Raw genomic sequence first — 22404 nt, forward strand, 5'->3', positions numbered from 1 at the left:
CTCCCACCTTTTCTCAAGGCAGCTGAAAGGACGAATACACAGGTTGGAAAGATTTACTGTTTGAATGGAGCCTATTAATCCATCCAAGCCAGGAGTTCATCCAGGAGATTACTGCCAGGAATATTTCACTTTTCATGCAGTATAACACATCTTCATGCAGCATAACACATACTATGTGTACAAAGTGCCAAAACCTCTCAAGTTAAATTGAACCTTTTCAAAAAATGTCAAATAATCCAACAGCCACTGTGCTGTGAAACTGTTTAGGTGCACATCTATTTGCTTTGGAGAAAGGCACACACACTCCACACAAAATGTTCTGGATTTGGAAGCACTGTGTGCTAGCAATTTGGAAATTAGGTATAAAATTAATGGCACAGAATACAAAGACTTTCATTATTATGATGACAGCTTACAGATTCCCTTGCAGTTCAAAGCACCTACATGGATTTATAGCTCGATGTTGCCTGTGCATCTCAGCTTGGTTCTGTTTTCAGTTGTGATTTCTACTCAGCCACTTGAAAAAGTTTAGGAACCTGGATTTTATCTGGGAATACTTATGTAAAAAAAAAAAAATACTTTTGATGATTGTTCTGACTGAAAATAAGTACCACCTCCTCTATAAGCATATACTCCTATATGTACATACATACACATACACCTCCTCTATAAGCATATACTTCAACATGAAATCTCAGGAGCAACAGCATTCCTGCACTAGGTATCACAATGAAAGGGCTACACACTAGAAATAGGTGGTTCAAGGTGCACCAGTAAGTGCTTTCAGAACTCCTGACTGGAGAATGATTAATCAGTTGAAGCATCCTGCAAAACACCTCTGCAGCATACCAAGGACACAAGAGTGCTGTTGAAGGTGTTATTATTTGTTAAGTATAAGAGGCACTGCTACCTGAGTACATTCAAGCAATGAAAACATTTAATTAGATTTTTAACCCATTGGTCACCTGGTGACACACAGTAACTCCCTTTCTGGTTTACAGAAATACAACGTTAGTGCTTTGTAATGTCCCAAAAAGTCAGAACATCTCCTGCTGTACAGGGCACAATACTCAAAATATCTCATAGAGGTCTTGGCTGCAATTGTTTATGTTGCATTTACAAGCGCCACACACCCCAGCAGCTGTTTCTTGCCACATGGAAATAATTCAGTAGTACAACCAAAGTAAGGAAAACCAGTACCTCTCCACCCGTTCCCTTCCCCTCCACCCTCCTGTACTGTGCCACAGTGAAATGTTTTTTCTAAAAAATAACCAAAACATCAAAACCAGAAGGGCAGACATTCTGAAATGAGCCATTAAATATTATCAAGGAAAAGGAAATTTTAAAAAATACAGAATAAAATTGAATGGAAACCTAATCAGTTGAGTTTCCAGTACCGTGGGAAATGCCAACACCAAATTCAGCCCCGTCACTGGCACTCCCCTTACCTCCTTCCAGTTACACACACTCCCATCTCACAGATGCAGCAGCAAAAAGGAGAAGAGCTGTGCAGCTGTGTGAAAAATTCCCCTGTTAAAAAAACAGGACAACACACAAGACTAAGAGGGAAGGTTATTGTCCTGTTGAACTTCCCTATAATTATTCATCTCTACTAATCACTTTAAGCTCAGATTGTAGGGTACTGATCAATCTGAACTCCTCTCAGAAACCAGTACAGACTCAAAAGAGAAAAGCCATCTGTGGATATCAATGCTTTAAATAGGTGCCAAACCCTACTATATGTGATCAAGGCAGAGGTGTTTGATTATAATTTTAAAATAATTAAAAAGTTTAAAATACCCACCTAGAGGCAGAAGCCGATCTAGAGGATTAATTCTATCTGGTTACTGTCTCCTCTAAACAGATACAAGAACTGGAAACACTTTAACAACAGCTGGAATTTTCCATGGTTGTCCTGAAGATTTTCCCAGTTCTCCCTCAGTGGACTCTTAAAATCCATTTGCCAACTGACTGCTTCTGCCAGCTCAGAGATGTCTCACTTCAGAGAAGAAATTACTCACTTATGAATACTTTACATAAACCACTGATGAGTACTGTAACTGCCAAGGTGAATCTATACTATTTCTCACCCGCTGGAAAGCTGGTGTGAGCTGAGCCCTCTCACAGGTCGAGCTCACAGTATAAAAGCAGCAGGTACCCACGATAAAAGCTGGATGGAAACAGTAGCCACAGCTGTAGTCATAGCTGGAAGAGTTCCATATGCAGATTAGCAATGAATTGAGATTTGAGACTTTTCAAAGGCAGCAGTGAATCAGTTTCTGCAATACCAAGGGCTGATGTAATTCACTTAAATATAAAGGGGAGTGGGGGGAAGTGATCTGGGCAGGAAAGGAAGAAGGAAAACAAACATTTCCTTTTTATTTCATTGAACATTTATTTTGATTTCACACTGACCTGAGTCACACTGACCTGTGCACACCCTGTTTCCATCATATTGAAGTCCCTTGTCCACATTAAACCCCTTCTCTAATGCTTTAAAAATGACAGAGCTGAGGTACATGCCCTTAAAAGGGCTGCCAGAGTGACTAATTTCTGATCACACAGCCTTTTTCAATCAATGTCTAAAATGCCCAGGAGGAAGGCACTGCTTTGCTCCTCCAAGGCTCTCTTCATCAACCCAGGGAAAGCCATTCAGTGCTCCAAGAAGATCCAAATCCACAGCAGGGGGTGGAGAAATGAATGCTCAGGTCTCACTTGGTCTGGAGGAAGGTTAGGGGCTGGGGAGGCACCTCAGCTGGTACCCAGGGACTGCTCCCTTGCTCATCTGCTAGGGATACAAGCACCAGCAGAACGAAGAGGAAGACTCAAGCTCCAACCTAAAACTGCAACATCTTTCAGCTTATGTACAAGAAGCAAATATCTGCAACTGGATTCAGATTTGACTCTAGAAAGCTTGAATAATATTTAGTGAAGAAAACCTCTTCTATCTTTGGACAACAGGTCTACAAGTGAAAACACACAGTAATGTCCAATGTACACAGACAGGTTTCCCTGATGTGAGAAGTTGTAATCCAAAATAGATGCAAATAGATCTTAATAATTTAACAATAAAGTAACCTCAAAATAAGTGAAATTATATAATAACAAAATAGATCCATGTTCACTTATCTTTTAAATCATCTACACTGTAGAGCATTTGATTGTTTCTAACCAGTGTTAGAATCCTAAGAATTTCTCTCTTAGTTCTACAACACCCAAGTAACCACTCTGCTTCCTCAAGCGACTTGGATTATTTCCCTAAAGTGTCATTAACTGCTTATTAATACATATATTCATGTTCTTATGACATTTATTTGGTGCATTATAAAAAGCTTTTTGTGCTTTGAAAGCAATTTTCATAAGAGTGGCAAAATTACAGATAACCTTCTTCTAAAAAAACCAATAATATCTGTAAAATATCCATTCCCAACACATTAGCAAAAAACCCCAAAGAAAATGAAGACAACATCATAACTAATTCCCTTGGTATACAGAATTTGCACTTACTGTCCAGGCAACATTGACATAGCATTTCTTCTTCTCCTCTCCCATGCAACCTTGACATAAAACTAACCATTACTTTAGCATCACACAGCTCTCCTGACCACATTAAGCAAATTCAGGTATTAAAAACCTGCAGTCATTTCCAGCAGAAACACACAGGGGAGTAAATCTTACCAAGAGAGGCAATCCTTGAGGGCACTAAAATATGGATATCTGGATATAACACAAACAGCACAGGGTATAAAACAGACAGGCATCTTCCCAGTCTGTGCAGATTCCCAATGGCCCTGCCCATTCGAGGAGGTGGAGCCATCCTGCAAGAAAACTGCACGTTAATGTCTTTATGTTAATGATGATTTTATGGCTGATATTTTCTTAAGAACCTCAGAGATGTGATATCCAATTCCCTCTGCATTTCAAAGGGATTTGGATGTCTATCTCCCTTTAGGTCTTCAGAAAAATGTCAGCCTACAAGACTTAACATGTATTAAAAAGAATTTCAGCACAAAATGTATTTAGAAAGAAAATCTTTCATTGCTTGGAAAGAACAATTTTTACCAAAAAACATCCAGGGGATAAAGTCTGCTCCTAAATATCTAAATCTTCTAAATGAAATCCATACAATTTTTCCTAATGCAGTGTGTTACAAAGTACTTAATTTAAAAAAGCAATATAAAAATACGATTTGTCCTGTATTCCTTGTAACATAAAACACACCTGTTGCCTAATTTGATAAATTAAATCTCACATTATTTTCAAAGTGCTTTGCTTTTATATATTTTCATATGTTTTAAGAGAAGAATGAGTTAAATAACATACTTGCATAGACTGGTAGTACTGTGCAACAACACCATATGTTCTGTTACCACAGACATCAGTGAAGACCAGGAAATGGATGTGGTCCTGTTTTGATTCAGAAGTTACATAAAGTCCTCCTGAAATGAAGGCAGCAACCATATTTTTAATTATATATTTAACTACAGCTGTGTGAAAGACAATTCATGACAAATTCTGCACATTGCCACTTCATTTCAAGAGAAAAGTTTCATTTTAAGGTATTAAAATGTAATATACAGTCCACTTGAACTAAAGGTTGTTACAGAGGCTGAAGCTGCACATTACTGAAGAAGCAAAAATGGAATTATTCTGCGTTTTCAGTGACAAAATACAATAAATGGGTTTAAAACACTTTTTTCTCCCCCAAGATATTAAAAAGGTCTGCAATAATGACACACATATTAAAATTCTCCAATTAAACCTGAGGGAAATATTCACTACTTCAGGTATCAAAACATCAAATGAAAACTGAGAGAGTACTCAGCCATTTTGGGGTGTAAAATAATTTTTCAAATGTGTGCATGTTTGCACTTCACTCAAACCAAGATTTACCAACAAAGGCTAAAAAATAAGGGCCGAACTATGGGTCAAGGAATATTTACATTAAAACAGTTCTCAACAAGAAGCGTGAACCTTCAGGTACCTGGGAAGCAGAGCTGTGGCAAAGCAATAAGATCAATATCCTTTGGAACTGTCACATCTTCTGTGTCAGAGGCTTTCTGCTCCCCATTAAGGCTCTTGACATTTTCAATCTTGGGTCTCTCTTTTTTCTTTCGGAAGGACCGGCGTTTGCTTTTATTCAAGTTGTTACCAGCATTAATCACCTGAACATCATCTCTGCTGATAAACGGAGGCACAAATACAGAAAGAACTTCTGGATCAAGGGGAGGAAGATTTTTGAGTCTTCTTTGAGTGCCCTATAGTAAAAAAAAGGACAAACAAAACAAGCACTAGGTTGACACTCATCCTGATATGTGGGGTTTTTTTCATAATTTTTAACCCTGCTTTTTCTCTGCCCCTAAAATTGTGAGTTTAGAATATATTTTTCTGCTTCCTAAAGAATTGATTTTTCCTTTTAAGTTTTTGTTTTATGCATATTGATGCAAGGAAAATAGACATTTTTAGCAGGAAAGGAATCCTTCATCATTCAAAATGCCCCATATCAGTATTATGCCTTTGGCAAAAGAAACTAACAAGTATCAAATACCGTATTTCCTCCTTTTCAGTGATAAGATATACTTTAGCTATACTTAAAATAAACACTGACAATAAGAGAAACCAAGCAATAAATAAAGAGAAACAGCTGAGCCTCTTAGATAAGTCCTTGTTCAACTTCAGGAAAAGCTTCCTTTCAACTCAAAATAAATAACGTGTACCAAAAAAAAAAAAATCCCAAACAACACAAACACAGACTTTCACAAGACAACACTTAACTTTATAAGGCAATTAACAAAGCACAATTAAAAACTACAATCATTGCTAAAATAAACACAAATTTAAGACACTGAAGCCATGGGAATTCCTCCATATACTGATGACTCGGTGGAGCAGACATCCCAAGAGCACATATAAAATAACATTTTTCGCAGGCAGCTTTGCAGAGTATGACTGGCCTGAAAGCCCTCACTGCCCTGCAATGAAGAGCTGTGGAGGAAGTGATCAGAGAGATTTCCTTGTACTTGGGAGCACTTTTTGTATTCTTGACCATGAAGTCGAGCCAAGTAGCTGCATTTCCAATTACTTCACTGCAATTTTAATTCTTCCTGCAAGGTTAAAAACACAAGTACAAGCTTTGTTTAACCAACGGATATTTGGAAACAGGAAAGGCGAGCCCCACTGTGGTAAAAAGTTGTTTCGTTTTCAACTTTTTACAAACATCTTCAAAGTCAAATGAGGTGAAGCACACACACTGCTTTTATCACCAGATATGATGCAAGATGCTCCTTGAGAACCAGTGCTGGCCTCACCCAGCATTTCCTTTTTTTTTTTTAAATAACTACAACATTGAAAGCTCTGTTGCCAATCTTCCACTGTCCAGGTTTTGAGACAGAAATCTCAGCTCTTATGTCCCAGCAGACACATCCACTAACAGGTTTTTTTTTTTCCACATTTGAGCATCATAGGAAAAATGTGAAGGAATGCTTCATGATATATTAGTTATTGTATCTTAAATTCCAAAAACTACACTGTATTTTCAACAGGATACTCTAAAGAAACTACTTCACTAAAAATAAGAAGTGAAAATCACATTTTTAATAAACAAAGAGCCTGAACTAGAAGTAAATTGGAGTGGAAAAGGAAAGTTCAGGTAAGTATCCAGTGGGATAGTAAAAAGATATCAACGACTTTAAAAAGCACATCACAAAATGGGGTACTGAGTGCCACATCCTCACATGCTAAGAACTTCAAGTGATGTTTCCTTAGCTGGCAGCTGACAAAGGCAGTGAAGAAACTGGAAACATAGATAAATTCACCATGATCACCCTCAAACTAACATGCAGCTGAACATTTCAGGAGGAAATTAAGAATTAAGGCTCAGCCCTGAGGCTGTTATGCAAGAAAAACACAGACATACTCCAACAGTAGCAATCTCAACTTGGCAGATCTGCCCTGCTGAGGTTTTCACACAGAGTCGCTTTGACAGGGCAATTCCTGACTTACACTGAGGCATCTCTGTGCTCTAAAGTGCTGGATGGCAGCCAGTGATTTAATGGCCTTACAACCTAACAGCTCCTGAAATGGCAGATCCTTGATGTCTTGAACTACTACAGAGACATTACACACCATTTTTCCCACAGAACAGCATTGTCAGCACTGTCGCTGACCCACTGACTCAGTCTCCAGCATTTGAGTCAGCTCATATTAATGTCTTGGCCAAAGTTACATTTTCTTACTCCTTGAGTTCAGAGGTAGTGAATAGGTAGTAACAGAACAATATTCACTTGTTTCTAAATTTTAATTTAATAATATTTCTTGTTTCTAAAATTTGAACATTTTATCTTTGCTGCTGCTACTGTTATCTCTTCATTTTGAAATACTTCCCTTTTGTAGCTTCTTGATACCAAATCTCCTTGCATCATACATAGCTTCTTACAAACAGAAGTAGGGGATTTTATCCTGTCCTCATTTGCTGATGGTGTTCCTATAACAGTGCTGCTGTAAAGGACACCGGTACAAGACAGACTTTTACAATGATGGCACTAGACACAAACAGTAGTATGTTAAAACCACAAATCAGAGCATGATTTCAGCTATCTGGTGTTTCCTTGAGCTGTTTCTCTTCTTCTCGCCACTGAAGAAGTTAATTTCACTTTGAATGTCATGGAAGAACTAGTTTCTTTAACAAATAATTAGGCAGGGAAAGTATGAAATCTCAGAAAAATTAGATTGGGCAGGACAATTAGGTTGTAGTAATAGAACAAAAGGGAAAGGTTTTAAACCAACAGAGGGCAGGTGTAGAATAGGTATTAGGAAGAAATTCTTTATTGTGAGAGTGGTGAGGCACTGGAACAGGCTGCCCAGAGAAGCTGTGGATGCTCCATCTCTAAGTGTCCAAAGGCAGGCGGGATGGAGCTCTGAGCAATCTGCTTTAGTGGAAGGTGTTCCTGCCTCACGGCTGGGGCGTTGGAACTGGGTGATCTTTAAGGTCCCTTACAACCCAAACAATGGTAGGATGATCTCTGCAGATTCTTGTGCAATTCTTTGCTCAAACTAATGATAAGGTGGAGATTAGGTCTGGTTGCACTGGGTTTCATCCAGTCAAGTTTCAGAAGTCCCTTTGGAAGGAGACTCTCCCTCCCTTATGCCTCAGCCCTCAGCACAGCTTCTTCTGGTCTCACTCTTGTTTGCCAGCAGCTCTCCAGTATAAAGATACCCAAATGTGAGACAGTATTCCAGATGTGAATTCAAGGGTTTTGAGTAATAACAATAACAGTAATAATCCTTTCCCTTTGCCTGTGAGCCACAGTCCTGATGATGCAGGCCATTTCACAGTCACTTTCCAAACAATCACACAACAGCTTGGGTTGGGAGGGACCTTAAATTATTCTCTCGCTTGAATCCTCCTGCCATGGCAGAGGCATCTTCCACTAGACTGAGCCACCCAAAGCCCCATCCAATTTGACCTTGAACACTTCCAGGGATGGTGCATCCACAACTTGCCTGAGCAACCTGTGCCAGTGCCTCACTACCTTCACAGTAAAATTCTCCCTAATATCTAATCTAACCTTGTCCTCTGTCACTTGAAGTCGTTCTCCCCTGTTCCATCACTCCATGCCCTTGTCAAAAGTCTCTCTCCAGCTCTCTTGGAGCCCTTTCAGGTACTGAAAGTTCACAATAAGGTGACCCCAGAGCCTTCTCTTTTCCAGGCCAAACAGCCTCAACACTCTCAGCCTTTCCTCATATGAGAGGTGCCCCTCAAATAATCTTTGTGGCCCTCCTCTGGATCCAACCCCAAGAGCTCCATGTCTGTCCTGTGCTTAGGACCCCAGAGCTTGATGAGCACTCCAGGTAGAGCACAAGGGCTGAATCTCCTCCCTCACCTGCTGCCTGCACTGCTTTGGATGCAGCCCAGGAAATGTTTGACTTTCTGGGCTGCAAGTGCACATGGCCAGGGTATCTCCAACTTCTCATCCACCAGCACTCCCAAGTCCTTCTTGGCAGGGCTCCCTGCATCACCTAATTTGTACCAACAGTAGGGACTGCCCTGACTCAGGTTCAGCACCTTGCACTTGGCTTTGATTCCCAGAGTTCCCATGGATTCCCTTCTAGAGCTTTTCCAGGCGCTTTTCACTGCAACAAGCACACTGCTGACTGATGCTCAATCTGATCACACATCATTTCTTTCAGGCACCTTGGCAGCCAGGGAGGCATTACAGAAGCAGGAAAATTTGTTTTGGTGGTTATGTCTGCATCAGCAGGGCCACAAAGCATGAGACAAGCTCTCTATCACTGACTGTGGTGGGCAGATACAGAACCCACCAACGGAATCTGTTGAAGATTTGAGTGAGACACGTCACGGACAGTTTGCACATGCCAAACCAAAACCCAACTTTATAGCTATAGATAACTTAGGGAAAAGAAGCATCACTTCTGTACGTTTCATTCTTACAAAACACACACTTCCAGTGCTAAGAAAGAAATCTCTAGCTGAAAATAGCAGCCTTTGATCTTTTCACATTTAAATCTCAGAGTGACAATTTTCTTGGCAATAAGGATAAGCAATGGATGTCAGCCCAGAAACTTCTGTTTCAGGAGCTTCAGTGGAAAACTGCTTTTTTTTTTTCCTGGAGTCTGACAACGGGTCATTCATATAAAACCTTTCTTACTTTGGGGGTGGGTTATATCATAGTCTCATTGACTACATTTGCTTTATCACTCCATGCTTCAATACAGTTAAGAATGCACCAACACACTGTGAAGACCACAATTTGAAGCACTGTCAGGATTTTTACCCTCTGTTTAATCTGTAAATATCATCAGAGATCCACTACCTTCATTTGAAATGTCACCTTCTCTCAGTATTTTCTTTCTACAGTCACTAAAATTAGCCATAAAAACATATTCCACTCTCCTCACGTAGATAGTGCTGCAGAAGGAAAAGGAAGTGGAGTAAATCTGCAGCTTGCCCTAAGATAGTGACTGAAATCCCCATGGTGCAACAGCTTGCAGGGACTTTACTGAAGTTCATACTGACAAAAGAAAGGACTACTTTCTTTTCTGATACCTTTTTGTATCTTGAGCAAACGAACAATTCAGAACCTGCAGTGTGATCCAAATATCATAATAGAATGGCTTCTGTTTTCTATAGCCGATTCCTTATTTGTTGTTCCAAACAGGTTTTTTTTCAGAAAGCAGTGAGAACAAACTAAGCAAATTGAATAAGGGGGGAATAGGGGAATGAACAAGAAATTCCCCTTCCTTTGGGTTCACTTCTCACACTTCTGATAAAACACCATGTACACACTGATTTCAAAAGTCTGGTACTGACATTTAGGAACTGTTTTCCCATTCTGAAGGTACACATGAATGAGATCCTGGAATGTGAACCTCTGCTTGGCTGTTATCACTTAAGAAGCTGACATCAGCAAAAGCCGTCTCCTGAGTGAGTGAACAAGCAACAAGCCCAACAAAGACTTCTTTATCTAATACTATTAGAGCGCAATCAAATTCAGGTTCAAGCAGAGCAATTGAGATCCCTGGGAGCTGTCTGGGGTTTTTTTTTTGCACGTGCTGGCACCACAGCTCTTCCCATTGCAGGGCAGCTCGTAGGTATGGAACAAACCCATCTACACACTCGAACCAAGCAGAACCAGGAGGAGGGCTGTCATTGTGAGCCCACATGAGAATAATTATAAACAAATTATAAACCACATATTCAAAGTAGTAACCGACCCATAAGCTCCTGCCGTATCCAAGTGGTTCACGTTACGCCAAACTCAGAGCACTTGAGCTCACGAGGATTTAGATCTCGTATTTTCCTGAGGATACAAGTTACCAGCCTTTATTCTTTTGCTTTTCTCTCCAGTGGAAGACAAGACGTGGAGTAACACCCGGTAAAGAACGCATCGTTAAGCATTTTGCTGTTCCTGCTTTTATAAACCTATAGTGAATTCTTCATCTAAACTCAGACCTTTGGAAAAGTGCAGCTACCTCGCACCGCTACCAAATTCACCCTGCTTTGCTGACGTTCGCCTGTCAAAACAACTTTCTGTTGGGATATTTCAGCTCCACGAGCTGACAAACCCGGCCCCATGCACTGGCACCACCCGCCCGAACCCCGCTCACCTGGAGCAGCGCCCGCACCCGCTCCGTGGGCGCACCGACCAGCAGACAGATCTCCAGCAGGCCCGAGGGCAGCACGTCCTCCATGGCACAGCCGGGACAGGGCGGCTCCTTCCCTGCAGGCAGCGGCTCCTTCCCTCGGGACAGCGGCGCCTTCCCGCCCTCACCGCCGCCGGGGCCCTCCCCGCGGCCTGGGGAGGAGCGCCTGATGCCGCACACGGGAACCCTCCCCGCCCGTCACGACTCTGTGCATTTTGATTGGTTATTGCCCCTGTCACTCTAAGGAGCTGTGGCAAATCAAAACTACGAATGGCGCGGTGGGCCGGTCGAGGGCGGGGCTTTGGGGAGAGAGCGCTGAGGTGACGAGAGACTGGGAACTGAGGTCTTCCGGTCTGAGGTGCTGAGGTCTCAGGATCGAGGGATGAAAGAGAAGAGGTGGGAGCTGAAGGGCTGGGGTTTGAGAGTTGGAAGGAGGAGGTGCTGAAGGACGATGGGCTCAGGGTTGAGGGACTGAGAGCTAAGGGATTGAGTGGCTCAGGACTGAAGGCTGAGGGACTGAGGTCTTAGGGTATGCAGGGCTGAGGGTGCAGGGCTGAGCGGCTGAGATACCACTGGCTCCGTTAAAAACTAGTGATGGGGTTTGTGATTTACAGCCACGTGTTTTCCATGTTGGCATAACCAGAGACTATAACATTTGCTAGTTATAAGCAACAAGGTGAGTACCTAATTCAAACAAGAGGAGTCCCCGAGTGTTACTCCCCTGGAAATGTTCTGAGCAGCCTGGCCTAGTGGACGGTGTCCCTGCCCGTAGCAGGGACTTGCAACTAGATGATCTTTAAGTTCTCTTCCAGGCCAAAGCGTTCCGTGATTCTTTCCTCACCTCGTTTCACTGTCTCATCGGATCAGCCCCTGGGAAAGACACTTCCCGACTCAAGGTCGAGTTAATTTTTCTCCACGGGCTGTTTGCCCACAGGGGCTGAGGTGCCTCAGGGCTGCCTGTCACCCTGTCAGACGTGGGTGATGTTATGGTCAATGGCTTGTCAAGCACAGCCATTCCCTGATTTTTGCTGCAGTGACTCAGCAGGACTGTCACTTCAGCAGGACTGTGTCACTTCAGCAGGACTGTGTCACTGCCACTACACGGGAGTTTTCTATTGACGTTACCACGGGTCACAGTTTCAATAGATTGTAAGCACGGAGCTGGTGCAGGCTGTGTGGTGTTTCCCCTCTGGAGCAGCAGAGGCACAGCACAGGGAACTCTGAGGCTTTTTCTTGAGCTTCTTAATCTAAATACACCATGAGTCACTCCGTATGTATTGGCTCTGTGCAGATCTTCACTGAGAGAATGTAATTCCTCCTGGACCGGAGCATAAAGTACCCGAAACTAGAGATCGGTTTCTCTGAAACTGGAGGTATGAGATAAAGTTTCAACACAACCACAAACATTTTTTTGTGGACTAGTGTTCAGGTATTTTAAATGCAAAAACATTCCCAGTCTAAATGGTTCGGGGATTTCATGAACTTTTTGACAGTTCAGGGGTCAAAACATGTTTCCTCAATAATTATGAAGAACAAGGTGATTTTATTATTTTGTGGGGGTTTTATTACCTAAATTTTTGTGGTGTTAAAGCTCAGGATTCTATGGCATCAGGTTGTCTCAAGTTTTGAGGAAGACACACATCCAGGATACAGGAAACTCTGCATATAGCACTGACTAAAAGAAGAAAATTCTTGAAAACCTGGAAGTTTCAGGCATCCCTTTTCCAATTCTGTAGAAGAAGATACGAGGCTCAAAGATTTATATTCATTAACTTTGAGGTCATAAGGGATAGTTAAAATGATCTTGTCTAGCTGTATAGCCCAGGACACATAATCATAGTGAGTCCTCTATTAATGCTGTAACTTCTGGCTGAGGCCATGCAATAGGAATTGGTAGCTGTCACTGTTAAATGTTGGGCATCTCATTTTTAAGTTTCACTTTTTAGTTTAGCTCTTTGTCACTGCATCATGTTATATTGGCTGTTGCTTGAACAGACCTTTTACTGTGAAAAGACTTCTCTCTGCAGAGTTCAAGGTTATTAATCTCTATTTCTAAAAGATTATACAACTCATATTTTTAAAACTCCTTTCCTGATCACTTGTGTGCATCTTTTCTTAAAAAATTTAAAATTTTCCAGTACTATTTTTGAATTAGGAGCACCAAAACCAAAGCTGTATTATTGCTGAGTGCTCAGTGGTAAATCACATTGCTGTTTCTGACTGATATCCCCACCTAATTAAAACATAGACAGACAAATACATGAATCATTCAGAAAGGGTGTAGTGTTTAATTAGTTATCCACTGCAACACAGTACAGTTTTCTTAGGGTTATTACTTCCAACATGACAATCCTACATCTTACATTGCTTGACCTCTGACTGTGACCAAGCATTTGACCATATTATAAGAAAATTACAAATGAACCAAGGCTATTAAGCAATTCAGGTCACCCATAGGTAATTAATCTGTATCATGATTATCTTCTGATTTCTCTGATATCTGCAATGATAAATACTGGATGATTCTTGTTCATAATTAATGTAGCCCTCAAAGCAAAGATACGGTGAAGTTATTATCAAAACAGAACTCCAAGATGAAAAGTACTAATGTTAATCTGGTGAAATCTCAAGAACCCTAGAAGCAGGAAACCTGCTGTATGGGATCACTGGTAAGAGACAAAAATCATTCACATAGAGAAGAATTCCTCAGTGCTAAAAGAGATTTTAAGAGATAAAAGAGTTGAGTAATTTTCTTCCTAAGAAAAATTGTCAACTGAGGAAGAAATGCCAGCTTTTAATATGTGTTTTCTTTATTTAAGATCACAAATACAGTAAATTTTTTAAAAAATTTGTTTGTTTGTTAACTCTCTGAGGTGGTACAGGGCTGCTGAATGCAGAAAAAACTGCTGTTCTTGATATGTCTTCAACATGGGAAAGGCTTTATCAGACCTCTAGGGCCGTATCTGAATAATTAAAGATTCTCTTGGCATCGATTCTAATTTACTTTCCAAATAGAGTGTTTCTGTTTTAGCCAGAGTGTGTCTGTTAAGGGGAAAAAATAATTTCACCTGTTGTGTTTCTTTGATGTGATCTTGCTTATAAAATAACTAGGTGACTTATTGAGTTCTACACACCTACACTGCAAACACCTCAGTCCTGAGGGATGTGGGCCAGATGAAAAGTCAGGACTGTGAATTTCGGGAGAGCAAATTTTCTGCTTTGTAAGGAATTAGTGCATGGCACCCCCTGGGAAACTGCTCTCAAGGAATTGAAAAGAGCTTGCAGCTCTCTGAGAACAAAATTCTTTGAGTGCAAAAGCGTTTAATTCCCATGTGTAAGAAATGAACCAAGGAGGGCAGGAGAATAGCTTGGGTCAGTCAGGACCTCTTGGTCCACCTGAAGTGTAAGAAAGAAATGCAGCAGCAGTACAAGAAGAGACAGGTATCCTGGGAAGAATACAGGGAGGGACACTTCCCAGATGCGTAGAGGTTGGATCAGGAAGCCAAAGGCACAACTGAAGTTGAATTTGTCAAGGGATTTTACAGGTATGTTGGTCAAAAGTTGAAGATTAAAGAAAGAGTCCACATCTCCCCTGGCACACTGGCATCCTGCAGAGTCTCACCATGATGGGTATAAGGTCTGCAAGAATTTTCATTTTGGAACTGAATACAGACATCATTCATGTTCTGCAGGTTTATTGATAGTTAAATCCCTTTCTTTGACTTATGTTCAAGCTTGTGTCACAGCAGTATCTGTAGGTGAGAACTGAAACTCAGACCACTGCTACCTTCCACTGCCTGGCTCACAGGAAGATACACTGTCCAGAGAGGTGATGGTTGCCCCACCCATGGAAATATTCAGGTCAGGCTGGACAGGGCTCTGGGCAACCTGATCTAGCTGAAGATGATCTACCTGATCATTGCAGGGGGATTTGACTTGGTGACCTTTAAAGGTCACTTCCAACCCAAACTATTCCACAATTCTGATTTCTGTGTCTATGCTAAGCATGACTGCATAAATAAGAAATCTTTATTCTGTCCTGTAAGAACTGTGTGCTCTAACCAAAAACAGGACACACAGCTTGACCTGTGCTGCTCTAATACATATCAGACAATCGTTTGCAGTCTGGAACTCCATTTAAAAACATCACCTCTCAGGATTTTCAACTCCTTATCTCTAAATACAGTCCTTATGTTCTTATCATCAAGGTCATTCATAGGGTGAGGGATTTATTTTGAACACAACTCAGGAAGTCAGGTTGACATATTCCCTCCAATGTTAGCATTTCTCATTTTATATTCCTTCTTCCAGAATAATGTAGCAGGAGACTTCTGGGAATCTGCAGAGAAAGATCTTTACTGACAGACCTAACATTTCTTTCATTCAGGACAGTTCACTTTCTAAATTTACACTGAAATTAGCAACCAAGCAACTACTGACTATGCAAATCAAATCAGGATTTTCAAATTAGGGCCCTGCTCAGACTTAAAATTCCTCTCTCAGTGCCTCAGAGACTTATTGTCATTCTTAATAATGCTACAAAAACCTACTGTGAGAATTCTTTATTGTTGCAGGTGTTGTCCAACTGAGTGCAATCACTTTGGCCTCAAAATTATTCTGTAAGAGATCACAGGTTGTGTATAAACATGTCAGAGGTGAATGATGACAGTTCCAAGATCTCTGCAACTCTGTTAATCTCCTATTAACAGTTTCATTTGCATCTGCTTTCTTTTTTACTTGGCTTGTCTGGTTTGTGCTGTCACCATTTATGGTATTACAGGATACAAATTTTCTGCAACACTGACTGTCATTTGTCGTGTATCTCTTGATGTGTACATGGATGTGTTTCACTGGCATTACAGAAAAATGCCAGCATAGAGCAGGTTTTACAACTTGTCAACATGTGGGATTTTTGATCTCAGCTTGAACTTGCCCATGTACTGGAGAAGGCACCTGCTGCCTCCTATTTCCTCAGCTCTTGACCTATGGAAATGTACCCCCAATTCAACTTTTTGTAGGGAAAAACACCCCTTAAAGCTCAGATCCCTGTGATTTATCCATATGTACTGAAGGATTTTGTCATGTTTCTCTGTCACCTCTGAAAAAGGCAGAGCATGTACTAAAATCAGGCAGCAGAGGCCTGGAGCTGTGCTGTCTCCATCCTCAGAGGTTTTCAAGAAGAGACCGAGAAAAGCTGTGAGCAGACTGGCCTGACTTGACAGCTGACCCTGCTTCGTGCAGGAGGTTGGACTACAGATCTCCTGAGGTTCTCTCTGACATGGATGATTCTGCCATTCTCGGGGGCTCTTTGTACTAACACAGCAGGAGGGGTAAAAAATTGTGTATGAAGAAAACAAGATGTTAGAATTATAGCAAACAAAATAGGGAAAATCCTCAGCCAGTTGTACAGTCAATGACCTTTCAAATGAACACAGTTTTTCTGTGATGGGATAACTGAGTCCCAAGGAAACAGCTTTGGGTGTCAATGCAGCACTTATTCCTCATCACCTCTATATTTCTGATAAGGATGCTGGCAGTAGTTTTATTTTTTAAAGAAAAAAAAAAAAGTCCTAGGAGGGGAAAAAAGGAGATTAGCTTTATCACAGCCCCCGCATCTAGGGAGATGTAGCAACACAGAGCTGTCAGGCCTTGGCAAAGAACCAGACTAATGTGAGTGCTCTGAATATTGCAAACACTTTGCATTGTAGATACTGTGAGATATTCCCGAGGCTACAGAAGAGCTTATTCCTGAATCTCATCACTCCAGGGGCAGTTTTAGCAGTGTTTTATTTATGTGGGATGCATAACGTGTCCCTCAAATATGACTGGCTTAATATGACATTTATTATACTTCCAGTTCTTTACCATCTGGCACAATCTCAGGGAGCCAAGGAGATTTTGCAGCTGCTTTTTATAGTAGCATTAAAATTTCATAACATTTGTTCTTTTACAGCATTGCTGTAAGAGAAATGCAGACTCAGAATTCCTGAATTGGTGGGATAAGGGAGAGAAGAGGTCAATTAGTGCACAAAGATTGTCAATCAGATACAGAAAATAAAATTTCAGATAGATCAGGTTTTGTGTAATAGCTTTTTGTATACATGACTGCAAGAAACCTTAAAATACATCAGCATAGATATAAGCATTCATAACTATGAACTGCTTTTTGCTTTTTTTCATTTAATAAAGTATACTTGCTTTTTCTATCTGGAATCTGGGGAATCTCTTGGGATACTCCACTGTATTCAGAAAAGATCTATCAGCAGTTTCATAGCTCAACAAAACCACTGTATAGTAAACTTCACCCTTAATTAATTTTAGCTTAGCACAATGCATAATAAAAACCAAACACTTTCCCTCTTGATTTTTCGCACTCATTATGAAAAAACAACATATGTAAACAAAATTGCCTTTGTTATATAAGAAACAATCTTCTCTAAGCTGGTGAACTGTTTATATATGAAAAGATTTTTAATTTTTAAGTATTCACATAACAAGGCTGTTGAAGATTAATCCAGGCTTGGATCCAACCAGAATAGCTATCTTATTTTCCATGTAAAATAACCAGCTTCCAAGTGACTTCTGCTTATCTCCAGATAAAAAATGCTTTAAGAACCACAAAAAGACAGCACAGACCAAGTATCCTTAGAGCAGCCTAATACAGAGAATTCACAGGTATTAGCCAGTGTGGCTGTGGCTAATGTGAAACCATCCTAATTTGTCAGGATTCCATGCTGCTGCTCCTCATTCCTGCAGTGCTGCGTTATGTAGCAAAACCTCATGAAAATCTTTTGTAAGCACAGAAGGGACAGAACAATCTGACATCACTGTATCCAAAGCTAGGAAGATGTGGTCTAGACAAATGGACCACAAGGTGGTTGAAAACTGGCTGTATCATCAGTTTCAAAGGGTTGGGGTGAACAGCTTGAAATCTGACAGCTGAGTGAATGTCATTCTTTAGTGTTTGAAACAGGGCTAAAAATACTTGGCATCTTCACCATGGATATGGACCATGGGGTGAAAGATGTCCTCAGCAAACTGTGGATGCCACTGTGGGTGAAGGCTGAAGGGCGTAGCAGCCATAAGAGAAGGCTAAGGAGAATCCAAGTGCCATTCTCCTGAAGAGAGGTCATAAAGAGCAGCAACACAAACTCAGAGGCACACAGTGGGAGCACAAGAGACAACAGCCGAAAGTTGCAGCAAGGGATTTTTGATTGAATACAAGGAAAAAAAGTTTTCACCATGAGAATGATTAAGCTTTTCAACAGGTTCTCCTTCTTTAGAGATTTTTGAACCTTGGCTGGATGAGAAGCAGAGCAACCAGATCTAACTTTGAAGTTGCTGCTTTGAGCAAAATTGGATTAGAGACTTCCAAAGGTCCCTTCTAAACAACATTTGTCTTAGATTCTATAATTAAGATTTAACAGTGCAGCAGACAGAGAACAAACTTCAACTATTTGCATGGCTAAACATATTGTTTACTTTTAGGTGTATTGGTATAGCACTATAAAAGGAGTGTATTTAAATATTTCCTGACATATCAAATACAGTAATTAGGCACGTGTTGCTGTGTCATGTATGACTGAAACTGGGCAGAACATAATCTCATAAATAATTAACTCCTGGTTAATCACATGTCAACTTCTACAGTGAGAGCAAGGAGGATTCTGCACCACTGACTTTATAGAGAAAAGGGAATTTGTACAAACACTACCCAATAGTCTGTGCTTGTTTTCTATGTTGCACTTAGAATGTTAAAAAAAAACAAACAAAAAAACCCCCAAATTTTGGGTTGGATACCTGTACCTTAACTGACAACGTGTCCTCACTGTCTTGTTTTCTGTGGTTCTTCTTTATTCCTCCATAATGGCTATTTCAGTTTTCTGTAGAGCATCCAGTTAGTTGGAGAGCAGAGAGAATATCTCACTTACCAGGGTGAATTATTCATCAAAAATATTTTAAGAAATAATTTTTAGAGCAATTAAGGCTTCTTTTTCTGGCACCGTTGAATCTAATCTTATTTTCCTTGTTTCAATTTATTGTTCTTTGGTGGTTTTAGAGAATTTTTCAGAGTTGATTCTCCTGTAATCTTCTGTAAGAGAAACCCATTAAAATACAACATTTTACACGAGGAAGTAACATAACCTGACATAAACTGAAATGACTGAAAATTATAAAAGTGGGTTCATGTTCCACAAAGATTAACCATTTTAAAGTGTCAGAAAGAGCAAACCATTAGTGTCATCTGGCCTTCCTAGTGCAGGATGATTCTCCTTCTGGGTGGCTCTTAGTTTTCTGTATTTGCAGAGCACACACAACACCAGGAGCCCAGCTTGGTTACCTGCCAATTTATAATATGTCACAGGAGTGTTCATGGTGACTGTGAAAAAAAAAGAGAGTTCTTTTATTTTATTAGGAGTTGTTTTGAGGGCATAGACAGTTAGTGGAGTGGAAAAAGACTGTCATATGATTTGGGAAAGCTTCCTCCTAAGAGAAGCTGTGACTCAGAAAACACTCCTCATAGCTCCTCTAATATTGCCACCAATGCTGTTCACCTACCAAGAGTAAAAGGGATGTAAAATAAAAACATATAGAATTATAGTTTGTATTAAGTAAGTTTGTATGAAACACTAAAACCAGATATAGTCCAAGCTAGAGTTTGAAATAAATTTATTAATACTTTTATAGAGAATGGTAATTACTTTTCTGTCCTGGCTAAAACAAAACAGATTGTTTTGAGTTTTCACATTGTGCAGACTGAAAGCATAAACAACAATGTTTTCTTATTCATTATGGTCCCAACTACATTTTTTGTATTGGAAAGTTCATTGCTGCATTCCTAAAATTAAGCTTTCAGCCCTGTATTTTTTTTTTTTAATTTTTTTTTCAGGATCAATCCCACACAACTCATTATCTCATTGCAACCTGAGACTGGAAATGCCTGGGGGCGGGAGGCGTTTCTCAGAGTAGAGCTCAGTCATCCTGCAGAGCAGGGCACCAGTCCAAGGCTGCGGAAACAGCACAACAATAACCGACTGCTTTCTGGTATCTCTGTTAAAGTTCTCCATTGTTTTAAAGGAAAACTGGTTTACGTCTTTCAGCAGATTGCGTTTTGGCCCCTTCACAGAACATGGCTGGAAGGGATATTAATATAAATTGTGAATGATATACATCATTCTGCATTATCCATGTTGCACCAAAGGAGAGGTGATTTTTAGAGCATGTTAGGAATGTGCAGTTTGGCACAGCCATGTGAGGCATTCCCTTTCAGACCTTTCTTCAGGCACTGCAAGTTTCTCATAGGTCAAAAAGCCAATCATACACTGATAGAATCCATGTGTCTTTGATGACCATAGTACATGCTGCTCATAAAAGCTGGTTCAACAAAATTTCTGGTGTCTTTCCTGTCTGTGGCTATAATTACATGAAAGCGGCATTGTTTAATCGAGAAAGCACAGCAGTGGAGTTCATCGATGAATCTACAAACAGATTTTCCTGAAAAGTCTCTTCTTTAATTCATATTTCCCTGGGTTTTCTCCCACATTTAACAAGATTTTTCATGCAAGCTTTATTACAGAGATTTTCTGCCAAGATTTTGCAGCACCACTAGACAGATGACTGACTTGAACAAGATACGATCACCTCTTCATAATGACATGCATGATTACCCCTGCAAATCATTCAATTATGATAAAGATTTCAAATGAAAGAAGGTAATTTATTTATGCACTGTCCAGAAACATTCAGTCTTTTGTGGAGCAAAACCTGAATCTCAATATGGAAGTCTTTAGAGTAACTGTAACAAGACCAATCAGCTAACCAGGAAGAAATCAAAGACCTTATTAAAGCAGTGCCAAGAAAAGTGCTACAGGGCACTGTGCTGCAGTATAGAGTTACAGTATGCCATAAAGGCTGCATTTATTTCAATATTAACATCTTAAAAAGCAGCAAATTTTGCTTGGGAGACTGCAACCCTTGAGTTTCTAAGTGATCTGGACCTTTCTAATTCTTGTCAAATAACAGCCAAGCCTTCTGTTTTTCAGCACAGCCAAAAAGCAAACCTTAAACATAAACAGGATTGAAGCTTTGGCACTGAGTGGAATTTTTAATTCAGCACTAAGCCAACTATTGAATTTATTTTTCCTAGCACCTAAATACCCCATGGGTATTATAACACCACTGATGCTCAGTGCCCCACAGGCCCATGGCACAGTCTTTCCTCTGAAGAGCTTACAGAACCCACAGCCAAGCAACATGGGCTTGTTTTGTCTTTATTCTGGGAGTACAGATGGCATTCAGTTCTGCTAAGTTAAAATAAATATCAGAATTTAAATATAACAGCCACATCCTCCAGACAAGTGATTGCATAAATATGCAAAGTCTGTGGCCTTGCTTTCATATTAATTTTAACTGCATTTCACTTGCATCATCAGGCAAGGTTTTCTCCTTGTTATCTTTCACTACCTGTCTCATTTCAGACAGCAAAGCCAACTCAAACACATTCCAGCTCTGTGATAACAGAACATCTATGGCTATCTCTGTAGTCAATAGCAGAGCTCTGAAAAGGTGTGCTTACCCCTCCAGTTGCCAGCAAGGAAAAGGAGAAGGTCCATGAGATGAAGATTCAAAGGTTGCCAGTGCAACCACTACTCATTTCTGCTTTTCCATGCTGTTCAAGGTAGAAAGAGCTTGCCCAGCTCTTCACAGCTTTCTCATGGCATTTCTAGCTCAGGTCATCTCATTCATTCCATTTCACATGCCAGGTAGTGCTTAGTCTCAGCCAGGCATCTGCTCGCACTCCCTAGGATGACAGGGGTCTGATTGCCTGTGATCACAATAACCCTGAACTATGCACACTTGAAAAATAGGGGTTTTTAAAGTATCCTCTGGTTTCATCGCTCAACATTTGTTAAGGGTGTTTTCACCCTGTAGCTAAAGCACCACTGAAAAGCATAATGGAAATGCCCAGTGAATAATTTTGTCCTTTGTCATGTACAAGACCTTTTCTGATTTGCCACAGGGGAATATGCAAGGTTTCTGTGAAAGCAAAGGGTCAGGATGGAGGCTGAGATCATCAGGTTTTTCTGTTATACAGAGTTTCAGATTGCCTTACCCTTACCTTTGAAAATGGAGCTCTCAATGGTTCCCACAGAAGTCATTAGAACTTGTACCCCAGTGGTGCCTAAAGCCATCAGGATCCAGATTTTGTTATATTCAGTATAAACTCGAAGTCTTTCCCCT

The 22404-nt window shown here is 40.4% G+C and overlaps 2 protein-coding genes across 12 annotated transcripts in view; one reads left to right on the forward strand and one right to left on the reverse strand.

Annotated features, from left to right (window-relative positions):
* DENND3 (DENN domain containing 3) overlaps positions 1-11483 on the reverse strand; it is a 32854-nt gene extending 21371 nt beyond the window's left edge. For both annotated transcript variants that reach the window (XM_086877370.1, XM_023921590.2), the window contains exons 1-4: positions 11128-11483; positions 4985-5258; positions 4324-4439; positions 3679-3818 (exon numbers count right to left, since the gene is read on the reverse strand). In XM_086877370.1, the coding sequence (XP_086733496.1) occupies positions 3679-3818; positions 4324-4439; positions 4985-5258; positions 11128-11211 (614 nt within the window). In that variant the 5' untranslated portion in view covers positions 11212-11483. The remainder of the gene's footprint in view (positions 1-3678; positions 3819-4323; positions 4440-4984; positions 5259-11127) is intronic.
* Positions 11465-22404, forward strand: part of LOC147655271 (uncharacterized) — a 70121-nt gene continuing 59181 nt past the window's right edge. For 3 of the 10 annotated variants that reach the window (XR_015283425.1, XR_015283427.1, XR_015283430.1), the window contains exons 1-3: positions 11465-11559; positions 12455-12536; positions 20054-20208. The gene's annotated coding sequence lies outside the window, so the exon portion shown is untranslated. The remainder of the gene's footprint in view (positions 11560-12454; positions 12537-20053; positions 20209-22404) is intronic. The other 7 variants (XR_015283432.1, XR_015283428.1, XR_015283435.1 and 4 more) reach the window with 3 other exon arrangements.

Source organism: Cyanistes caeruleus, chromosome 1, assembly GCF_971803275.1.
Source record: "Cyanistes caeruleus chromosome 1, bCyaCae1.hap1.1, whole genome shotgun sequence".
Lineage (NCBI taxonomy): Eukaryota > Metazoa > Chordata > Aves > Passeriformes > Paridae > Cyanistes > Cyanistes caeruleus.